This window comes from Alnus glutinosa, chromosome 7 (genome assembly GCF_958979055.1).
Source record: "Alnus glutinosa chromosome 7, dhAlnGlut1.1, whole genome shotgun sequence".
In the NCBI taxonomy this organism is placed as follows: Eukaryota; Viridiplantae; Streptophyta; class Magnoliopsida; order Fagales; family Betulaceae; genus Alnus; species Alnus glutinosa.
In genome coordinates, this window is record NC_084892.1 from 4,902,054 (window position 1) to 4,922,502 (window position 20,449).

The 20,449-nt window shown below is 37.7% G+C and overlaps 3 protein-coding genes across 3 annotated transcripts; all 3 read right to left on the bottom strand.

Annotated features, from left to right (window-relative positions):
- LOC133873649 (glucan endo-1,3-beta-glucosidase, basic isoform-like) lies at positions 1 to 2,797 on the bottom strand. The gene is made up of 2 exons (XM_062311384.1): positions 2,647 to 2,797; positions 1 to 1,201 (listed from the first exon to the last, which is right to left on the bottom strand). Exons 1-2 carry the CDS (start codon positions 2,738 to 2,740, stop codon positions 258 to 260), a joined length of 1,038 nt encoding a protein of 345 aa, XP_062167368.1. The 5' UTR covers positions 2,741 to 2,797; the 3' UTR covers positions 1 to 257.
- Positions 2,798 to 10,443: 7,646 nt separating this feature from the next.
- LOC133873609 (glucan endo-1,3-beta-glucosidase, basic isoform-like) lies at positions 10,444 to 12,208 on the bottom strand. The gene is made up of 2 exons (XM_062311338.1): positions 12,103 to 12,208; positions 10,444 to 11,508 (listed from the first exon to the last, which is right to left on the bottom strand). Exons 1-2 carry the CDS (start codon positions 12,203 to 12,205, stop codon positions 10,562 to 10,564), a joined length of 1,050 nt encoding a protein of 349 aa, XP_062167322.1. The 5' UTR covers positions 12,206 to 12,208; the 3' UTR covers positions 10,444 to 10,561.
- A 5,850-nt stretch (positions 12,209 to 18,058) lies between these two features.
- Positions 18,059 to 19,757, bottom strand: LOC133872993 (glucan endo-1,3-beta-glucosidase, basic isoform-like). The gene is made up of 2 exons (XM_062310689.1): positions 19,600 to 19,757; positions 18,059 to 19,137 (listed from the first exon to the last, which is right to left on the bottom strand). The coding sequence occupies exons 1-2, from the start codon at positions 19,691 to 19,693 to the stop codon at positions 18,194 to 18,196; spliced, it is 1,038 nt and encodes a 345-aa protein (XP_062166673.1). The 5' UTR covers positions 19,694 to 19,757; the 3' UTR covers positions 18,059 to 18,193.
- Positions 19,758 to 20,449: the final 692 nt, after the last annotated feature.

Genomic DNA, 20,449 nt, shown 5'->3' on the forward strand with positions numbered 1-20,449 from the left:
TTGAAGATCATAGTAAAATAGAATTTCATAATTTCAGCTGCGCGTACATGCTTAATTTACATGTACAAACATAAAAGAAAACTATTTTTTAAAGACCACTCTCTCCATGCTTATCTATGCATGGGTGCATTTCTGCATGGATACATTAACACAGGCAGATGAACTACAAAGGTGGCTTAGCTTGCTTATTAATTTCACACCAAATTAAGGTGGCCTTAATTATTCCAAAGTGCATGCACTAGCCAGACGTGCTATTCTCAATTGAAATGAATTGAGTATTTAGGTGTCTTATTTGGAAAAAAGAGGCCCCAATGTTTCTCTAACTTCGGATTCTTTTGATTCTCATCAAACATCGCAAACACGTAAGTTTCTATTGGCCTGCTGGGCTTCTTTGGAGTCCCTCCCTTCACATGCTTCGCCAAATTAGTGTTGTAAGTTTTTGCATTATTTGTACTCGCCCCTATCTCTCCCGCCGACGGCCAACCAGTCTCTGAGACAACGATTTTCAAAGACCCGCCGCCGGCCTTTTCTAATGCCGAGTAGTAGGCATCCAAAATGGCGTCAAAAAGATTCCTGTACCCCAGCTGGCCGTCCTGCACAACAACCCCCGGAGAAGTGAAAAGAGCATACTCAAGAAGGATGTTACTAGTGTCATCGATGTAACTAAAATACGGGTACATGTTAACGAGCAACGGGGAGTTGTTGTTCACTAAGAAGCTGATGACAGGATTGAGTAGTTGTTGGTACTTGTTACTGAAAGAGCCTTTTGACGGAGGGTAGGATTCTCCGAGAGCAGCGCCGAATATGGGAGTGGAAACTTTGATTTGGCTCCCAAGGCCGGCCTTAGAAATTGCAGTTTGGATGTTTTGCATGGCAGGGAAAAGGAATTTTGCGTATGGACCTTCTGGCTTTATTTCATTGCCAACGGCAATGTATTTGAAATTGACGTCGCCGTAGTTTTGTACATTGTTTCGGATCCAGTCGTCGGCATTGGCCTGCGCTGAAGCTATGTGTTGAAGCTCTTCGTCAGGGACTCCCAGCATGAGCTCGATGTTGGTGCCTCTGAGGGCATCTTGAGCAGCTTGGTTTTGGCCGTAGAGTCGCATTCTTCGGATGTTATGTTGTTGATAGAGAGCTATAACTTCAGCCGGCGGTGGTAAGTTGTCGCCAAGCAATCCATAACAAACACCAAGCTCGGCAGCTGCATGCATGCAATTCCGTGTGTTAAATATATATATATATAGAAATAAGATGTTAAATATGGATAGAATTTGGCATATAAAAAGACAAATGTAGATAAATAGAACATGTTACCAAACAAAAGATTTGATAAAAAAAGTATATATAGTTATGATATATATATATATATATATATATATATATATATATATATATATATATATATATATATATATATATATATATATATATATATATATATATTCATCTTGTGATTTTCCGAAATGAACTCATGATATATATAATTAATAGATCTTTTTCAAGCATGTTCAGGGTGGATAAGATTTATAACAACTATAAAGTGATTTTATAGAAGTTTAACTTTCACAACTTTTGAGAGATCGATAGAGTGTCAAATTTCCAATTATCTCAAAAGTTGAAGTTGATAAAATCAAATAGAGCCGAAATCTATCTCTATTTCTCCTACCTGTCGTCCCTTATTTATTTTATTGAATTGAATCGAATGAGAGAAAAAGTTACAGGGGAGGATCTTCCCTAGCCACTTTTAATCCGAATGGAAGACAAAATAGGAGATCTTATGGGAATGCCTTCAAAATCAAGATTGGAAGTGGCCCACTTAACTAAGCAATGCGCACGACAATTCACACTACGAGACACTTTCAAAGTTTTTCAACCATAAAAGGAGGATAAAACTAAACTAATAGCAGAAATACAATTTGTAAAAGACCAAGAAGAAAAAAGAGGGGTTGTTGATGGCAAGAACTACTAGGAGATAGAGCATCACCCGCTCCAAAAACAGTTTTCCACAACCAGAAGCAGCTAACCGTGAAGCCAAAAAGGCAACATAAGCTTCATCAATAAGCATATCAGTGGAGACCAAATATTTATGAGTAACATGCAGCTTGAATGATATTGCCTTGCTCGATCATCACTGAGCACAGCCACAACAACAACAAAAGCTTCATGCACTGCAACATTAAAATTTGCGCGCCTTGAAGCAACCGGCTATCGGAGGAAGCCAAAGTTGCCACGGAAATTTAAAGTTGTGTTGTCCTTTAACTCAGCAGAACTAATATCCTAAACTCAATGAATCTATTAGGAGATTATTTGTGGTTGTGAGAGGCTCAGGGCATGTGATAAGTTCACAACCTCCTGAACTTGGAATAGAAAATGGAGAGGATTCATTTTACGGTAAAAATTCTGTTTAGTTGCATCTAATTAACAGTGTACATGTTGTCATGTCATTTAATAATGTTAAATGATGTAGCAACATATATACCATTAAATCTATGAAATCTAATATAAACCTCAAAATTAATATTCCATTTCACTTGAAAGTGAAAGATGATCTTAATCCCGTAATCGATTTGTTTAGGACTATAACAAGGTTTGAGAGAGAGAGAGAGAGAGAGAGAGAGAGAGAGAGAGAGAGAGAGAGAGAGAGACCTGTTTGGCCTACGGTGGCCATTAGCAGCCCAAGCAATAGCATTATGGAGATCATCAAAGGAGGGCTTTTGCCAGCATAATTGGATTTAGCCATTTGGACAAATATAGAAGAAAATAAGCTAAGAAGTATGCTTTAATTTTAACAATATCAAGCAAGCTGCCCTTTTATAGAGGGAGATAGAGGCTTTTTCGTCAGATTTTTGGGTGACCATTACAGTCCACATTTTTCACTGGTCAAGCATTCCAATATGGAAATTACTAAGTTGTTCCCAAAGTATACATACCACTTGCATCATTAATTTATCAAGGCAGATCTAACTGCTTGTTATCTATCTCTTGGAATTGTCTCCCTACCTTTGAATGGTCTTCAATTTGTCCATGTCCCTTGTGAGCTAGGCTGCATTCATGTAGCTAGTCATATATACAAACACACTATGACATCACTAGGCAGGGAAGGACTAGGAGAATCGGAAAAAAGTATTGTTCTATATCCTAAAACGTGGAAAATTAAGCTAGTAGTTTTCTTTGAACAAAATATTTTTCGAGCAGGAACAGAACTAGGATTTTTTTTTTTTTTTAGATGAATAACTAGGATTTATTATTAGGATGCGTCAAAACATTAATAAGGGGTTGAAGTTAATTTTAATAGGGACCAAGCTAATTTTTACGTAAAAAATATATATACTTAACTATATATATATATATATATATATATATATATATATATATTTTTAAAAAAACTAGTTGTACATAGATATTTAACAATAAATACATAAATATTTTGACTATATATTTATACATTAACATTTTAGTTAAGACAAAAATCTCTTACAAGCTGAGTTATACGAAAATTCCTCCAAACATTTCCAAATACATGCATACAAACCCTATCAAATAAAATAGAATGGATCGAAGGCGGCCAATATAGGATTGTAGACTAATAATGCACATCTATATATATATATATACACGTGTGGATCCACATATATTGGTTGCAACTTGCTAGCTGGTGTCCAACGTACCCGGTTCAAAAACTGTGGATTAATTTGATCATATTAGGAGACCTGGACCTCTGGACTTGGGCTGCTTGACTCCGTCGGTGAGTTGGGGGAAATAGAAAGCGATGTGATAATTAATTAATTTGTGGTTAATGTTAACCTGTATAATATATTCGCATGACAGCACATCGGCAGCAACTAGGAAGGCAACTACAAATCTCCACCATGTCAGCCCTATGATATAGCACACCAACATGGAAAGATCTCAGCTATATCAGGAAAGGAAAATATCAAAGTATCTCCAGCTAAGCTAAATAAACTATATCGTGATGCTCAAGACAGCACTATATAAGAAGGTAGGGAAAATATTGCTCAATCGGACCAATACCGTACGTGATGCTCAAGACAATATTAAGAAGGAAAGGAAAACATTGTTCAAGCCTGAATTGCCCAACCTTGATGCTCACGAAAGCACTAAGAGGGAAAGAAATATACTGCAGCAAAGACCCTTGGAACCAACTAGGAATGAAATCATTATTATAATTTGATATTCACTGTTTTATTTCTCTTGCTGTAAAACCGTAGGCGTTATTAACTGTTACACCAGCCGTGTATATAAGGCCATGTGCCTCTTCAATCTCCATTGTATGTTAAGTAATTATAAGCAAGCAATACAAATATTTTCAGATAAGACTTAACTTCACTGCACAAGTCTTTGTTTATTTCTGTTAAATCAAACTAACACTAAAATTAAATTTTTATCACGTAATTATCTCATAGATGTAGCGAGTAATTAATGCTACGGAACAAAGTAGTGTATCCGGAAGGCATGAGTTGGAGTGGCATTATTGTAATTTTGCATTTAACTTTATATTACCGCAATGCCACTCCACCTTAATATATGCTTTCCTGAAACACTACATAACATGTGATAATTTCAACCAACTCTTAAATCTGTCTTTGTTCTAATAGTCTGAAATTGAGAGAATCGTACTCCTATCAAAATCCTATTCGTTGCTCAGAGACCTTTGAGTGGCCATTGACTCTATTTTTTAACCGGTCAAGCATTCATGCCATGGAAATTGCAGCATTAGTGGTACATGTAGAATGCATTTGACATTGTGATTTCGTAAACAAAAAATGCGATTTAAAACTATATATATAAGCATATATACTTGCCTTCCTTCCTAGCTTGCTTAATCTTTCTTTCTCTTCTATATGGGGAACAATTTTGACAAAGATCTTCAGTCAGTTTGCATGGTAAAGACCCAATTCCTGTGAACTTCTTCACTTTTGAGGTTTCTCCTCATGAATACATCATTAATCAATGTGGCTGAAAAACCAAAATTTGTGTAGGTGTTTATTGATATGTTTGCTTATTTGGTTTACTCAAGATTTCTTTATTGGCAGCTTGAATGCAACAGTCACAGAAGTTGGAACCGCATCACACTTTTGAAGGAAAACATGGAAGCCATATGGTTAAGAAAGCAAGAGGCCATGCATTATCAAAAGAGAGCGTATGAAGAAATATTCATTTTTAGAGAGTAATTATAACAAAATTCACCATTTCCTAAGTTTAATTTTCGGGACAATTGATGATTTAACTTGATATTAGAACTGGGGTCTTGAGTTGAAACTTTGATTCTGTTCGAAGTTTATTGTTGTTTTAAAATAGAAAACAACGTCAAGATTCCTCTTCTCATATCTGTTTTTTGTGTCATGTCATAGCCATTTTAAAAGGGGTTAGGATCCTCATATTCTCAATTAAATTACGTAATTTTGACCCTTTTTAGGCATTTAAACAATTGAAAAATGCTACTTATTAAAAAGGTGTAAAGTGCAATCATACTGTTAAATAGGAAAGGCTAAGTACGCGTGATCAAGTCTCGATGTAATTACTTCTCCAATATTTAAGAAACAGTATTTGCTATATAAGAGCATGTGATATTATTGAAATAGAGAACCATAGTTTTGAGTCTACATACGGGATTGCAAGTAACTCTTTATTTGTTGTTTTAGGGTGCCTTTGAGTTTTGACATTACGATTTTGTAGGCAAAAAATGCGATTTTAAACCAAATTATAGAAAATAAATCGTTTTGGATTGTGTTTTAAAAAATTGCAATCAAATCGCAGACAATATTGTAACAATGAGATTTTATTTTATTTTATTTTTTTAAAAAAACACAATTATAAAAATTAAATTGTGATTTTACCAACCACTTAATTATATTTTCAAATCGCACATAAAATCTCGATTTTTAAGATTCGGCCACCAAGACAGTATACATGGGAGCCTAGCAATGCAAAGCTAGACTTCCACTGTGGTTTATTTCGTCTCCAAACTTGAGAGACCGTCGGCCGCGTTAGCAGGAATCTTTATGGTATACCACCTATCAAGGTTGTGATTCACCTCCTGATTAAAGATAGGCATACCGATAATGAACCATCGGATTTTCTTTTCTTATTTTTTGGGTGAGATGAACTACAAGTTGATTGAACGGCGAGATGGCTGTTAGCTCCCTCCATCGAGTATTTGTTATTGGGCGGTTGGTTGGAAGCAAGGTGTAGGGCCTAGGGAGGAGGATCTGGGGATTTAAGACTTTTCTTCATAGAAGAATGCCAAAGTCGGTGGAGTGAGGTGTCGATTGATAAGATCGAGATGCGTAGGTGAGGTGGCTTGATCGTGTGGTTTGTATTCGTTTGGACGTATTCTTGTCCGTTATTTTAGACGGAAAAGAGGTCACGTGCGTTTAAGACATATTTTGTCCCCGGAATGCCCACGATTAAACTGCGTCGTTTCAAAGCCACTCTTCTCCTCTCCAACACGTCCAGCTCGAATCTTCACCGGACGCCCACCAGTTCACAGAACCGAACAAGAACCAGTGCATGCCGACAGCCCAAGACCACTGAACCAGAAGGAGAAGCACTTCGATGACGAAGACTGCACCATACTCCACCGCACAAAAATCACGTTGATACCGCACCGCGCGCACCCAGAACACGCGTCGTACAGACCAACGAATGCACCACGGTGATACCCAGAACACCTAACGATCTCTTCACCAGAAATTGTTGATACTAATGGGGACAGACCTGCCGAACAGCAACCACGCTCAAGAAAACACCAAAGAAATCTACTTTTGGATCTTCACACCACGCACAGAATCTCTGAACAGAACCTAGCAAGATCTCTGATAGCACCAGGATCTCTCAATGAGAGCACCAGACTCTGAATCGCCGAACAGGTCTGTGAACAACACTAGAATTGCCGAACAGGTCAGTGAAAAACCTGCTCTTCTCAGCGAGGGCGTGCAAGTACTCGCTTGCCACGCCACGCCACGCATGGAACGACGTTGCATAAAAATCACTGCACCCACGACAATGCATGGCTGCGGAAAGTGCATGGCTTCGTACTTGCAGGAGATGACAATGTAACAGTTGATGCGTGGCACGTGAAAAAACCGAGCTACTGGACTTAGCGGCTGCTCGTCGGTGGATGCTTTAACCATGTCAAGACCCAAACACAGACTTATCAAAGAAAATGAGAAAATAGAAAAGAAACAGAGCAACAATTGGAAAATGGGAACAGACCATTGTGAAGGCACTGAAGGGAAGTAAGGCATTCTTCTTGTAGAGCCCACTTATTCTACTATTCCAGCTACTACTGCCACATGTCAGACAACCTTCCACGTATCTCTTATCTTTTCACTTCTCTTTGTTTACAGATAATTCCTCCTGAACCTTCTTCTTTCGTCTTCTTCTATTTTCTTCTTCCATCTTCTTCAAGCTCCTACCTTTCCTGGTTCACCCATAACATTGTGATAGCTAATTTCGGTGTAACTTGGAGCTTGTTTATCGCTGGAACTTACACTAGTTGTTGTTCTAATTCTGCTAGGCCTCTTGCAGCAGCTTGGGTGCTCTGTTTTCTGCAGAGTCTCGGGTGTTGCTTAGTTGCTGTTTTGGTTGTTGTTTAAGGCCTGCATGGCTTTGTTGACAATCTTGTTTTCTGCTTCCTTTTGTGGTCCCAGGTTTTGTTTTTGTTTGTTGGTGTTTAAGGCCTGCAGTTGTTATGTATGGAAAATGGAAGATTACGTAGCTCGTAATTTATGGTCGGTGTATCGGTGTACAGGAAAAGCAGCACGCGTGTGGAAGAAAAGGGGAGTGCTTCCGGGTTCGAGTTTTGTATGAGTTCTTCGACGCGGGCTAGTTTCTCATCCACCAGCTGATAAAACTGAATGTGCTAGAGTTTGGAAGATCCGAATTCAGTGTTCGAAGGTGGTTCTGGAACGTGGTGACGTTAGCGGATAGGTTGACCGAGTCGTATAGAGGGCTCTTCATTCCGCCTAGGCCAGACAAGTTGTTTTGAAACGATGCAGTTTAATTGGGGGTATTCTGGAGACAAAATGTGTCTTAACTCTTTTCCGTCTAAAATGACGGTCAAGTGGATGGAAGGTTCAATGTAACACAAGTGGTAAATATAGGGGGGGTCATTTATCAGAAATTGAACATCGGACGTCAGCTTGCCGATAAGTAGATACATCATAGGGGTAAAGTATAATTTCCTTCTTTTTTCTTTTTTTTTTCTTTTTTTTTTTCTTACCACTCATTTATCCCTCTATAAAAATCACTCATTGGAAAATAGTTTAATTTATATATATAGGCATACTTCAATAGTCAGGATGTAACCATAACAGTCTTTATTAGTTTCCTTCTTTCTCTCTCTGTCTCTCTTTCATATTATATATTTTTACGTGCAGAAAGCATATACGTACACTAATACCCTAGTCCCACACACATTAAGTGCATGGATAAATTATAAAAGCATTCATGTGCTAAGTCTCTCATTGATTCTTTACTAGATATGATTTGGGATTTTATTAGGATAATATTACAATGAGTAATGTTACAGATTATCTTTTTATCCTCCAAAAGTTGATATGGCTTTCAAAATCACAATTGGATCAAAATCCAATAGTGATACATCCCATAATAATTTTAAAGGCCACGTCAACTTCGGAGGATAAAAAGATGATGCAAAGATGCACTACAAAAAATGCTGCAATTCGCCGCGTGTCTAAAGTAGCGGTTATTGTAGCTACGCGGTCAACTAGTCACGTGTCTTGATGACAACGTGACAGGTTGCATATGAAAAACAAGTGGCCACATGTATTTTTTACACGTGGCCATATAGCCGCGTGTAATAAATTCACGCTGCCACTTGGACACGTGTATTTTTTACACGCGTCCAATTGGCCGCGTGTATCATGTGGCCACGTGTATAAAATACATGCGGCCATGTGGCCACGTGCATAAATATACGTTGCCAACTGTTTCTAATTTCCCCCCCCCCCCACCCCCCCACCTTTTTTTTTTTTTTTCCCATTTCCCGCCCCTTTATCTTTTCATTTCCGCCTCTCTTTTTCATTTCCCCATGCCCCTTTGACTTTTATTTTCATTTTCCTCTTCTTTTTTCTTCCTTATTTCCCTTTTTTCACTATCCTTCTCCTTTTTTTCTTCATTTTCTTCACACACTCACGTAGAGGGAGATGGAAGAGGGAGACCGAGAGAGCTGGAGAGAGAGATTCTGAGATAGATTTGGCGAATGACGACGGAGCTGGAGTCCGGAGGGTCACGGCCCGAGAGGTTGAGCTTGTAGTCGAGATCCGGCAGACTCACGCTCGCCGACCGGATTTTGGTTTTTTGGTGTGGGTTTTTCTTTTCTTGCTTTCCCTTTTTCCCAAGCTCGTCATTCCTTCTTCTCCTTTTTTTTCTTTTTCTTTTCTTCACACATAGGGAGATGGGAGAGGGAGACCGATCGGAGAGCTGGAGCGATTCTGAGATAGATCCGTGTCGACGACGGCGCTGGAGTCCTTTTGGATCACGGCTGGAGAGGTAGATATCAAGATCGACCGATTCTCAGAGATGGAGGAGATCTGGCCGACTCACGCTCGCCGGCCGGATTTTGAATCTGATTTTGGGTTTTTCTTATTTTGGTTTGATGATTTCCGGCAAGTGGTTGAGTGGGCGACTGGGTTTTTGTTGTTTAGGTTTAATGGCCGGTGATTGGTTTTTTTTTTTTTTCTTCTTTTTCTGGTTTGATTTCTGGCGACTGGATTGTTGTAGTTTTGGTTTATTGATTTCCGGCGAATTGGTCCTGGTCTGGATGTACGCCGGATTGGGAGAAGAAAAAAGCCTGGCTTGGATGTACGCCGGATTGGGAGAAGAAGAAAGGAAAACAAAACAGATTTTCTGTTCTGTTTTTCTTTTTTCTTAAAAAAAAAAATTCAAAATTTTAGCCACGTGGCTTTAATTACATGAGGCTAGAATTGTCTTTTTTTTTAGAAAATTAAATTGCATTTAGCCACTTTGGGTGGCACGTGGCTAAACATCTAATGGCTAAATAGCCGCATATATAAAGAGACACGTGGCTAAAGTTGCATTTAGTAACAACTGGATTTACTGCGTGTAACCCACGTAGCTAAATGCACGTGGCTAACAGTTAGCCATGTGTATAACCCTCACATACGTTGCTAACTGCAAGTGGCGAACATCAATATTTTTTGTAGTGATGGTCCTTATCATTAATCTATTAATACAATATATCATATAGGCCATCTTGGGCTAAAAAAGCTTATTCTACACAAATTAAAGATTATAGTAAAATAAAATTTCATAATTTCAGCTGGGCGTACATGCTTAATTTACATCTACAAACATAAAAGAAAATTACTTTTTAAAGACGTACCCCTCTCTGCCCATCTATGCATGCATATGGGTGCATTTCTGCATGGATACATTAACACATGATCAAAATGAACTACAAACTACAAAGGTAGCTTGCTTATTTCACACCAAATTAAGGTGGCCTTAATTATTCCAAATTAGGGCATGCAATAACTAGCTAGACGTGCTATTCTCAATTGAAATCAATTGAGTATTTAGGCGTCTTTTCTGGAAAAAAGAGGCCCCAATGTTTCTCCAACTCCGGATCCTTTTGATTCTCATCAAACATTGCAAACACGTAAGTTTCTATAGGCTTGCCGGGCTTCTTTGGAGTCCCTCCCTTCACATGCTCCGCCAAATTAGTGTTGTAAGTTCTTGCATTATCCGTACTTGCCCCCGTTTCTCCTGCCGACGGCCAACCAGTCTCCGAGACAACGATCTCCAAAGACCCTCCGCCAGCCTTTTCTAATGCCGAGTAATAGGCATCCAAAATGGCGTCGAAAAGATTACTGTACCCCAGCTGGTCATCTTGCACGACAACTGCCGGAGAAGTGAAAAGAGCATAATCAAGATGGATGTTATTAGTGTCGTAGAGGTAACTAAAATACGGGTACATGTTAACGAGCAACGGGGAGTTGTTATTCACTAAGAAGCTGATGATAGGATCGAGAAGTTGCCGATACCCATCGTTATTGAAAGAGCCTTTTGACGGAGGGTAAGATTCTCCGAGAGCCTTGCCGAATATGGGAGTGGAAACTTTGATTTGGCTCCCAAGGCCGGCATTAGAAATTGCAGTTTGGATGTTTTGCATGGCAGGGAAAAGGAATTGTGCGTATGGACCTTCTGGCTTTATTTCATTGCCAACGGCAATGTATTTGAAATTGACGTCGCCGTAGTTTTGTACATTGTTTCGGATCCAGTCGTCGGCATTGGCCTGCGCTGAAGCTATGTGTTGAAGCTCTTCGTCAGGGACTCCCAGCATGAGCTCGATGTTGGTGCCTCTGAGGGCATCTTGAGCAGCTTGGTTTTGGCCGTAGAGTCGCATTCTTCGGATGTTATACTGTTGATAGAGAGCTATAACTTCAGCTGGAGGTGGTAAGTTGTCGCCAAGCATTCCATAACAAACACCAAGCTCGGCACCTGCATGCATGCAATTCCATGCGTTAAATATATAGAAATAAGATGTTGAATATGGATAGAATTTGGCATATATAAAAGACAGATGTAGATATATAGAACATGTTACGAAAAAAAAGATTTGATAGAAAGTATATATAGTTATGATATATATATTCATCTTGTGATTTTCCGAAATGAACTCATGATAAAACAGATATTTTTCAAGCATGCATGTTCCATCAGGGTGGAATAAGATTTATAAGAACTGTAAAGTGATTTTATAGAAGTTTAACTTTCAAAAACTTTTGAGAGAGAGAGAAAGAGCGTGTTAAATCACCACTTATCTCAAAAGTTTAAACTGATAAAAAATAGTAGACTTAATAATTAATTTGATTAAATTATATTCTATTACTCTTCTTCACGCATGGCCTCAAACTCCTCCTTAACAAGTGAAGTTCAATTTCTAAATTTTTTTAATTGAAATGATCAGGGGTATATACTAAACGGTAGAGACAATTTTAAAACTGATCAGGACCTTAACTTGGTATATATGATACTATATTAAATTATAATTTATCCTAACAAATCTAAAGAGAGAAAGAGAGAGAAAGAGACCTGTTATGTCTAGGCTAGCTGTAAGCATCCCAAACAGTAGCAGTATGGATATTATGGAAGGGTTATTCCAAGTTGAATGAGAGTTAGCCATGGAGAGAAACATATATAGAAGAGAAAGAAAAATTAAGCAAGCTAGGAAGGAAGGAAGGCAAGTATATATGCTTATTCCACCACTTCTTGGCTGCCCTGCCTCTTATAGATTGGGAAATGCTTGTAGAGTTGTACAGTAGTCGTAATTGTAACTCGTCAAGCACTCTGTGCATGCATCAATGGGATGTTTGAATGACTGCAAACATGTCAAGCACTCTCTATTAAAATTGACTTTAGCACTAATTCATGCATAAATAAGTATATAGTGTATATACGGCAGGAAGTCAAGTCACCACACCAATGAAGAACCCTATTGGAATTGAGTGCTTGGCAACGATCAATGCCTCAATTGAACTGGCCATGGTCACGCAGTACTCTACGGAGGGGAAGTCAAGTCACCACAGGAATAATCAACCGGCCTGCACCTAAAACACATCTGATTGCTTGTTATTTGGGGCACTTTCTCCGCACTATATACATTTTTCTTTGTGAGAATTGTTTTTTTTATTATTATTATTATTATTTCTCTTTTTTTCAAGGTAATTGAGTCAGCTTTCTTCTCATAATTGCTTGCCCTTTGACGAGGTCATGTGCGCATGTTGGCGTTAATTCTTGTCTTCTACTATCCCGGTGGTGGGGGTGGGGTGGGGGAAGATTTGAATTTGAATAGTCGTAAGTTATGATCGTTTTATTTCTGACTTTGTCTTTGATGGACAACATTCATAAATTAGAATTTTTCATGTCGTGAATCAGCTTTTACACCAACTTAATTCTTAACTCATCAAACCTAAACATTACAACCCAAAAACCATGTTTTGACCGAAGAAATACTTGCAATAGAACACACACACACATACATACATACATACATACATACATACATACATACATACATACATACATACATATATATATATATATATATATATATATATATATATTTATCAATTTTTAGTTTAAATGAAAATACTTGCAATAGAATATATATATATAATTTCGTATTTTCAAAAAAACACATCATTGCCTGCGATTTGAAAATACATATTTTCTATGTTTTCAAATTACAATTTTTTAAAAACGCAATCCCAAAAAATTCATATTCTGCGATTTAGTTTAAAATCCCACTTTTTATATACAAAATTGCAGTGCCAAAGACACTGTTAATGACTCTTAATGAACAAATTAACTGACACTAAAACTTCAAAATGGAATCTGAGTTAAAATAATGCTCCGTTTGTTTCGACGTAAAATATTTTTCATCGTAAAATATTTTCAATGAAATTATTTTTTAGAAAAAGTGATTTCCCTGAAAATATTTCTTGATGTTTGGCTCATACGAAAAAATCACCAACGACGAAAAGCCATTGGTTATGAGATTCTGTTAATGGCCGCAAGATTTCGGCCACTTTCACTAGATTCCAGCTACTGTTGCCAGATTCCGGCAATGGAGGCCGGAATCCGGCGGCAATGGCTAGATTCCGACTAATTTAGGCGAAATCTGGTCCACCGGAATCTTGTGACGATGGGCGGATGTCGTCGAATTTCGGCACAAATTGCCAGATTCCGGCACCGGCTGGATTCCGACCTGTATTGCCAAAATTTGGGTTGCTGGATTCCGGCGGTGAATGCTAGATTCCAACGATGGCCCCCGGAATCCAGCTAGTGCCGCCGAATCCGGCAATCAAATATCAAAATTCGGGGACCTTCAGTGGTAGATTCCTACAAACTCCAACAAACTCGGCTACCAACAAACTCCAATGCTCAGCGATGACAGATTCCTACAAACATGCGCGCAAGAATGAAGAGTTTAAATCCAAAAAACTATTTACAGTTTTTAAAATCGTAAATCGTTTTCCAAAAATTAAAGAGGCTTTTACGATCAAACTGAAAATGATTTCCGTTGACTATCATTTTTGTTACACTAAACACCGAAAAATACATAAAATATTTTTTAAAATATGTTTTACGCCCAAACAAACGGAACAGAATATAGGTTATAACATAAGTGATCACATAAGGCAAACAGTGTAGGGGAAAAAGTTTAAATTAACCATATTAAAATACATTTTTCTTGTTACATAAAAAATTGACTGTAACATGATGACCAAGCTAGGATAGATCTGGCCCAAATTAATCACGGAGTTCTATATTATGCTAAAGCCCCATTGTTAACCCGTTTCGCCCATTGTAACAAATCAATATTTGTCCTTAACTAGATGAAGATGGCCATTTATTAGAATTCATGTAATTCTATGAGTAGCTAGATTTCTCGAAATCTTAACCATTATTTTAAAATTAAACGGCCGTGAAGATTTTGTCATATCATTATTTATTGTATTTATAATCAATTCTCATGATAAATATGGTAAATAATGAAGTGATAAATGTTGATATAGTGAAATCTCTACTATTTAATTTGGAGAAATGATCCACATGTATAAGATGAACGCTAGACTAACGTTATTGCAGTCTTAATCAAACTTTAGATTAATCTTTGTTAAAAAAAAATCAAAAATTAATTAGAATTGCTATGCACACGTCAACATTATAGGATAATTATATAAAAAAAAAAAAACATAGTATATAATATTAGGGATAAATATATTTTAGCCCCCCAAACTACCACCCTTTTTCCGGATGGCCCCCCAAACTACCAATCCTTAGATTCTGGCCCCCCAAACTACCACTATCTGATTTTTTGGCCCCATTTGTTCATTTATGCCGTCAATTCTAAACAGAAATCCGAAAATACCCCTCATACATTGTGAAATTCTCAAGGTTAAGGGAGGGGTATTTTCGGGTTTTTGACCAATTCCTTTTAGAATTGACGGTATAAATAGACAGATGGAGCCAAAAAAATCAGAAAGTGGTAGTTTGGGGAGCTAAAATATATTTAACCCATAATATTACTTGTCACGTAGATATTTTATTCAATGTGAGATATTTTAATCTATGTGTGCGCGATTGATTGATTTCTTCTTTATTTGTTTGTCATCCAAATAATCATAATTTTAATTTGTCAAATATAATCTTATTACTGGCATTTCTATGAGATAGTTAATAGGTTTGGTAATTCGGGTTCACGGGTCGGATTCATGGCAACTCGACCGAGCCAATTATGTAAACGGGTTTAACATGAACCCTCCCCGATTATTAATCGGGTTGAAACTCATGACCCGAACACGACCCAATTAATAATCGGGTAACTCGAACACAATCCGATAAACACGATTACTGAATTGTGAAGGACTAACCGGCTGAACAGAATCGTTGAAGCCATCAGACTGTGAACAATCAGAACACTCACAGTCTCGCAGATTGGTGAGAGTTTGAGAGAATCAAAAGGAGAAAATTAGAGATGAGAGTGGACTACTACAACATACCGAGGTGAACCAGAACGCGAGCGAGGAGGACCTGAAGAAGGCATGCAAGAGGCTGGTGATGAAGTGGCATCCAAACAAGAACCCGATGAGCAAGAGGGAGGCGGAGACCAAGTTTAAGCAAATTTCCTAGGCCTATGACGTGCTTAACGACCCTCAGAAGCATCAAATCTACGACGTCTATGGCGATAAGGGGCCAAGTTTAACTGAAGACTGAAGAGTGAAGGCAGAGCCGCAGAGATGAGAGAGGCAGAGACTGAAAGTGATGAAGGGCGTGCGAGTCAGTGGGTCTGCGGCTAGGGTTCGTCTTTTCTCTTTTGCTTCTCACTTCTCCGTTCACAAATTACTAAATCACTTTCCATTTTTTTTATTTTTTAAAGTAACTATGTCATAATTGTGTTCGCGGGTCAACCGGCGGGTTGACCCGCGAAACACAATTATGATCCGAACCCGATAATGTTAAACTTAAACTCAAATTTTTCGTATCGTATTCATATCAAATTTGTAAGTTGTGTCAAAAATTGTCATGCCTAAGAATTAATGTTCTATGTGCTCACGTGCAAGTCTATAGAAAAATGGACGCCTTTTTTTCAATTTTAACTGTATTAAGGTAGCTAGCCATACGTCCGACCAGTACTGACGTTGCTAGCTAGGTTTGGAAGCACTTGTTCCTTCCCTCTCTACGAGGTAAGTTAGCATATAATTTTTTTTTCTTTAAACAAAAGATATATCGAGTATGCTACTATTATGTGGTTGGCGATCATCAATAATGGAATTAGGATTTTCGGTTAAGATTAGGGTCGATAATTTTTAATAGAAGCTTAACATAAAATTAAAAGATCAGGGTTAATAAGCTTGACTTGTTTAATTAAATTAGTCAGGTTAAGATTAACATATATAATCTTATACTCATACTTAGACATGACCTAAACCTGACATACGATATAATGTCATATAATTTTTCACATGACCCGCATGCAAACCCAACACAAATTCAATACAAAATTAAAGAATTAGGATTGAATGGTTTAACTCGTTTAATTAAATATGTCGGTTTAGGGTTAACTTATATAATATTATACACATGTCTCGACTTGACTCGGACCCGACACACAAACATAAATTAGCCGGCACTTTCAATCAAAACATGAATGAAGAACCGATCTATAAAATAAGTATAAAAAATAACATTACTCTTCAATTAAACGTGTTACCTTCTCTCAATTTTTATTTTTATTTTTATTTTTTTTTTTGGAGTTAGCTGACTTATCCTTTGAGCCGCCCTGATCCCTGGCTGTTACGATAAACATGTGCAAATTCTATGCTTCCAAAGATGGTTCTGTACAGCATTTGGAGGTTACTAGCCAATACTTGACATGATGTACGTACTATGTATATATGTCCAAAGTTGACATTTATTAATTGGTTGGTCGGCCCCCACCTCGATCCAATTACGCTGTCACTCGGGGAATAAAAAGCGATGTGAAAATTTGATGGTTCAGTTATGTACTTATATATTGACATATTACATAAGAACAGCCTGCTAGAAAATTCAGTTACCTTTTTTTTTTTTTTTTCCTTTTTTTTCTTTTTTATGTGAATTCTTTTGCACATCCTTTGATGTCCAACTATAAAAGAAGATTACTGTAAAAATAAATAAATAAAACAACCATTAAAGAAGATTATATAGAATTTCGGACCGAAATCTTCTACAAACTCAAGATCTTTGTTATTATCATTGTCCTTTTTATTGGGTAGGGCCGTGAGAAGGGCCTTCTGCCCGAGCAAGAGGTAAGCCGTCGAAGAAAGTTGCTCGGACAGAGAGACTCCTTCTCTCACAGTTCCTCTACAAATTTTCTTCAATTTTTTTAATATATAAATTTGTACCGACATGGTTTACAAATTATAACTAGCACCTGTCATGTAGAATCCCGCGCCTATGAATGCGGAGAAATTGCAGTGAAAATGATAGTATCTCTAGCATTTTCCTTTTCCAATTGTGCTGTTGCAATATTGGAGGAACAAATAGTGCATTTTAGTATGGTTTATGAAATACTAAATGGAATTAATGATATTTGCTTGAGACAATTTAACGTACACAAAACCTTTCAGGAAAAAGGAAATTAAAATTCAATTATAGTATGGAACAGTGATAGAGTAATGATGGAGACTCGAGCGAGATCAGTAAAATAGTGATGATTTATTTTATGGTTCACATTAAATTTTATACATTTAACAGTGTATTTATTGTCATGTTATTTAAAACTTTAAATGACGTGATAGCATGTATATTGTTAGACGAAGGAAACAGAATTTGCAGTAATTCTTGTGATAGTGATTTTAGATCATGACATTGACTTTGGCTGCTTAACCAATCAGGTGCAAATTAAAGGGACAATCAAATTGTTACAGAGGAAAGGCAAAGTGACGTGATCAAGTCTCGATCAGTAGTGTAATTAATTACTTCCCCAGAAAAGTACAAAGTATTTACCATAGAACATTTGATCTTATTGAAATAACCGTAGTTTTGAGTCTACGGGATTACAAGTAACTCTTTATTTGTTATCTTAATTATGTGCACCAAACTGCACTTATTCCAGGATGCAGTAAAAGTGATATTCTTAGCCGAAATTCACTTGGAACTTGGGCTGTTTATTTGGAAGAAAGAGTCCAAAATTTTTCTCATATTCTGGATTTTTCTGGTTTTCATCAAACAAGGCAAACACGTAAGTTTCTATAGGCTTTCCAGGCTTCTTTGGAGTCCCTCCCTTCACGTGTTGAACCAAATTCGTAATGTAAGTTCTTTCATTGTCAAGAGATGTCGCTGTCCCACCACCTGAAGGCCAACCGGACTCCGATATAACGATTTCCAAAGACCCCCCTCCGGCCTTGTCTAGCGCTGCATAAACGGCATCCAAAATGGCGTCGAAAAGATTACGGTAACTGAGCGAGCCATCAGTCACTACAGGTGAAGGAGCTGTGAAAAGAGCATAGTCAAGACGGATGTCTTTGGTGTTGCCAATGTAACCAAAGTAGGGGTACAAGTTAACGAGTAACGGAGATCGGTTGTTCACTAAGAAGCGGATGATCGGATCAAGAAGCGGCCGGTGATCGGACTTGAACGAGCCTTTTGATGGAGGGAAGGATTCTCCAAGGACTCCGGTGTCAATGGCGGTGGAAACTTTGATTTGGTTCGCAAGGCCAGCCGCAGAAATTGCGTTTTGAATGTTTTGCATTGCGGGGACAAGGAATTGTGCAAATCCATCTGAAGGCTTCACTTCGTTTCCAACAGCAATGTATTTGAATCTGACATTACCAAAGTTTTTCACATTGGTTTGGACCCAAGAATTTGCATTGGCTTGGCTCGAAGCAATGTTTTGAAGGTTATCATTTGGAAGGCCAAGAATGAGCTCAATATTGGAGCCTTGAAGGGCTTGGAGAGTTTCTTGGTCGGCAAAATAGATTCTCATTCTTCGGATGTTGTTTTGTTTATAGAGTGCGACAACCTCAGATGGCTTTGGTAGGTTGTTCCCAACTCTTCCATAACAAACACCAATTTGGGCACCTGCAATATTAGATTAAACAATAAGTCAATATTTAATTTTCTCTATAAAATGTAATTATCATGAATAGTTGCATTGTCCTTTAACTCAGTTGAATTAATATCCTAAACTCAATGAATCTATTAGGAGATTATTTGTGGCTGTGAGAGGCTGATCAGGGCATGTGATAAGTTCACGATCTCGTGAACTTGGAATAAGAAATGGATGGAGTTGATTCATTTTAGGTTAAAATTTTGTTTTGTTACATCTAATTAATGGTGTACATTTAAAAATGTTAAATGACGTGACAACATATCAATCATTAGATCTATAAAATCAAATATAAACTTCGGAAATTGAAAGAGGATCTTACTCCCGTAAAAGATTTGTTTAGGACTATAACAAGGAGAGAGAGAGAGAGAGAGAGAGAGAGAGAGAGAGAGAGAGAGAGAGAGAGAGAGAGAGAGAGAGAGAGAGAGATAGACCTGTTTGGCCTAGGATGGCCATTAGCAGCCCAAGCAATAGCATTATGGAAATCATCAATGGAGGGCTTTTGCGAGCATAATTGGATTTAGCCATTTGAACAATTATAGAAGAAAATAAGCTTAGAAGTATGCTTTTAACGATATCAAGCAAGCTGCTCTTTTATAGAGGGAGATAGAGGCTTTTTCGTCAGATTTTTGGGTGACCATTACAGTCCAGATTTTTCACTGGTCAAGCATTCCAATATGGAAATTACTAAGTTGTTCCCAAAGTATACCACTTGCATCATTAATTTATCAAGGCAGATCTAACTCATGCTTGTTATCCAGCGATCTCTTGGATCTTTCTCCCTACCTTTGAATGGTCTTCAATTTGTCCATGTCCCTTGTGATCAGCAAGGCTGCATTCATGTAGCTAGTCATATAAACGAACACACTATGACATCACTAGGCATGGAAGGACTTGAAGAATCGGAGAAACGCATTATTCTATATCCTAAAACGTGGAAAAGCTACAAGTTGTCTTTGAACAAAATACTTATATATTGGTTGCTAGCTGGAGCCCTAACGTACACGATTAAAAAACTGACGATTTGATCATATTATATTAGGAGACCTAGACCTCTGGACTTGGGCTGCTTGACTCCGTGGGTGAGTTGGGGGAATCGAAAGCGATGTGATAAATTTGTGGATAAGACTTCACTTCACTGCAATAGTCGATCTTTGTTTATTTACAAAATTTCCCTCTTAATCATTAGTATTTTAAGAGGGATGTGAAGTAAAGTCTTTGTGATGGAGCGGCAGCCTGTGTACCGCCCACTGGATTTCATGGGTTTTGACCCTTGATAGCATT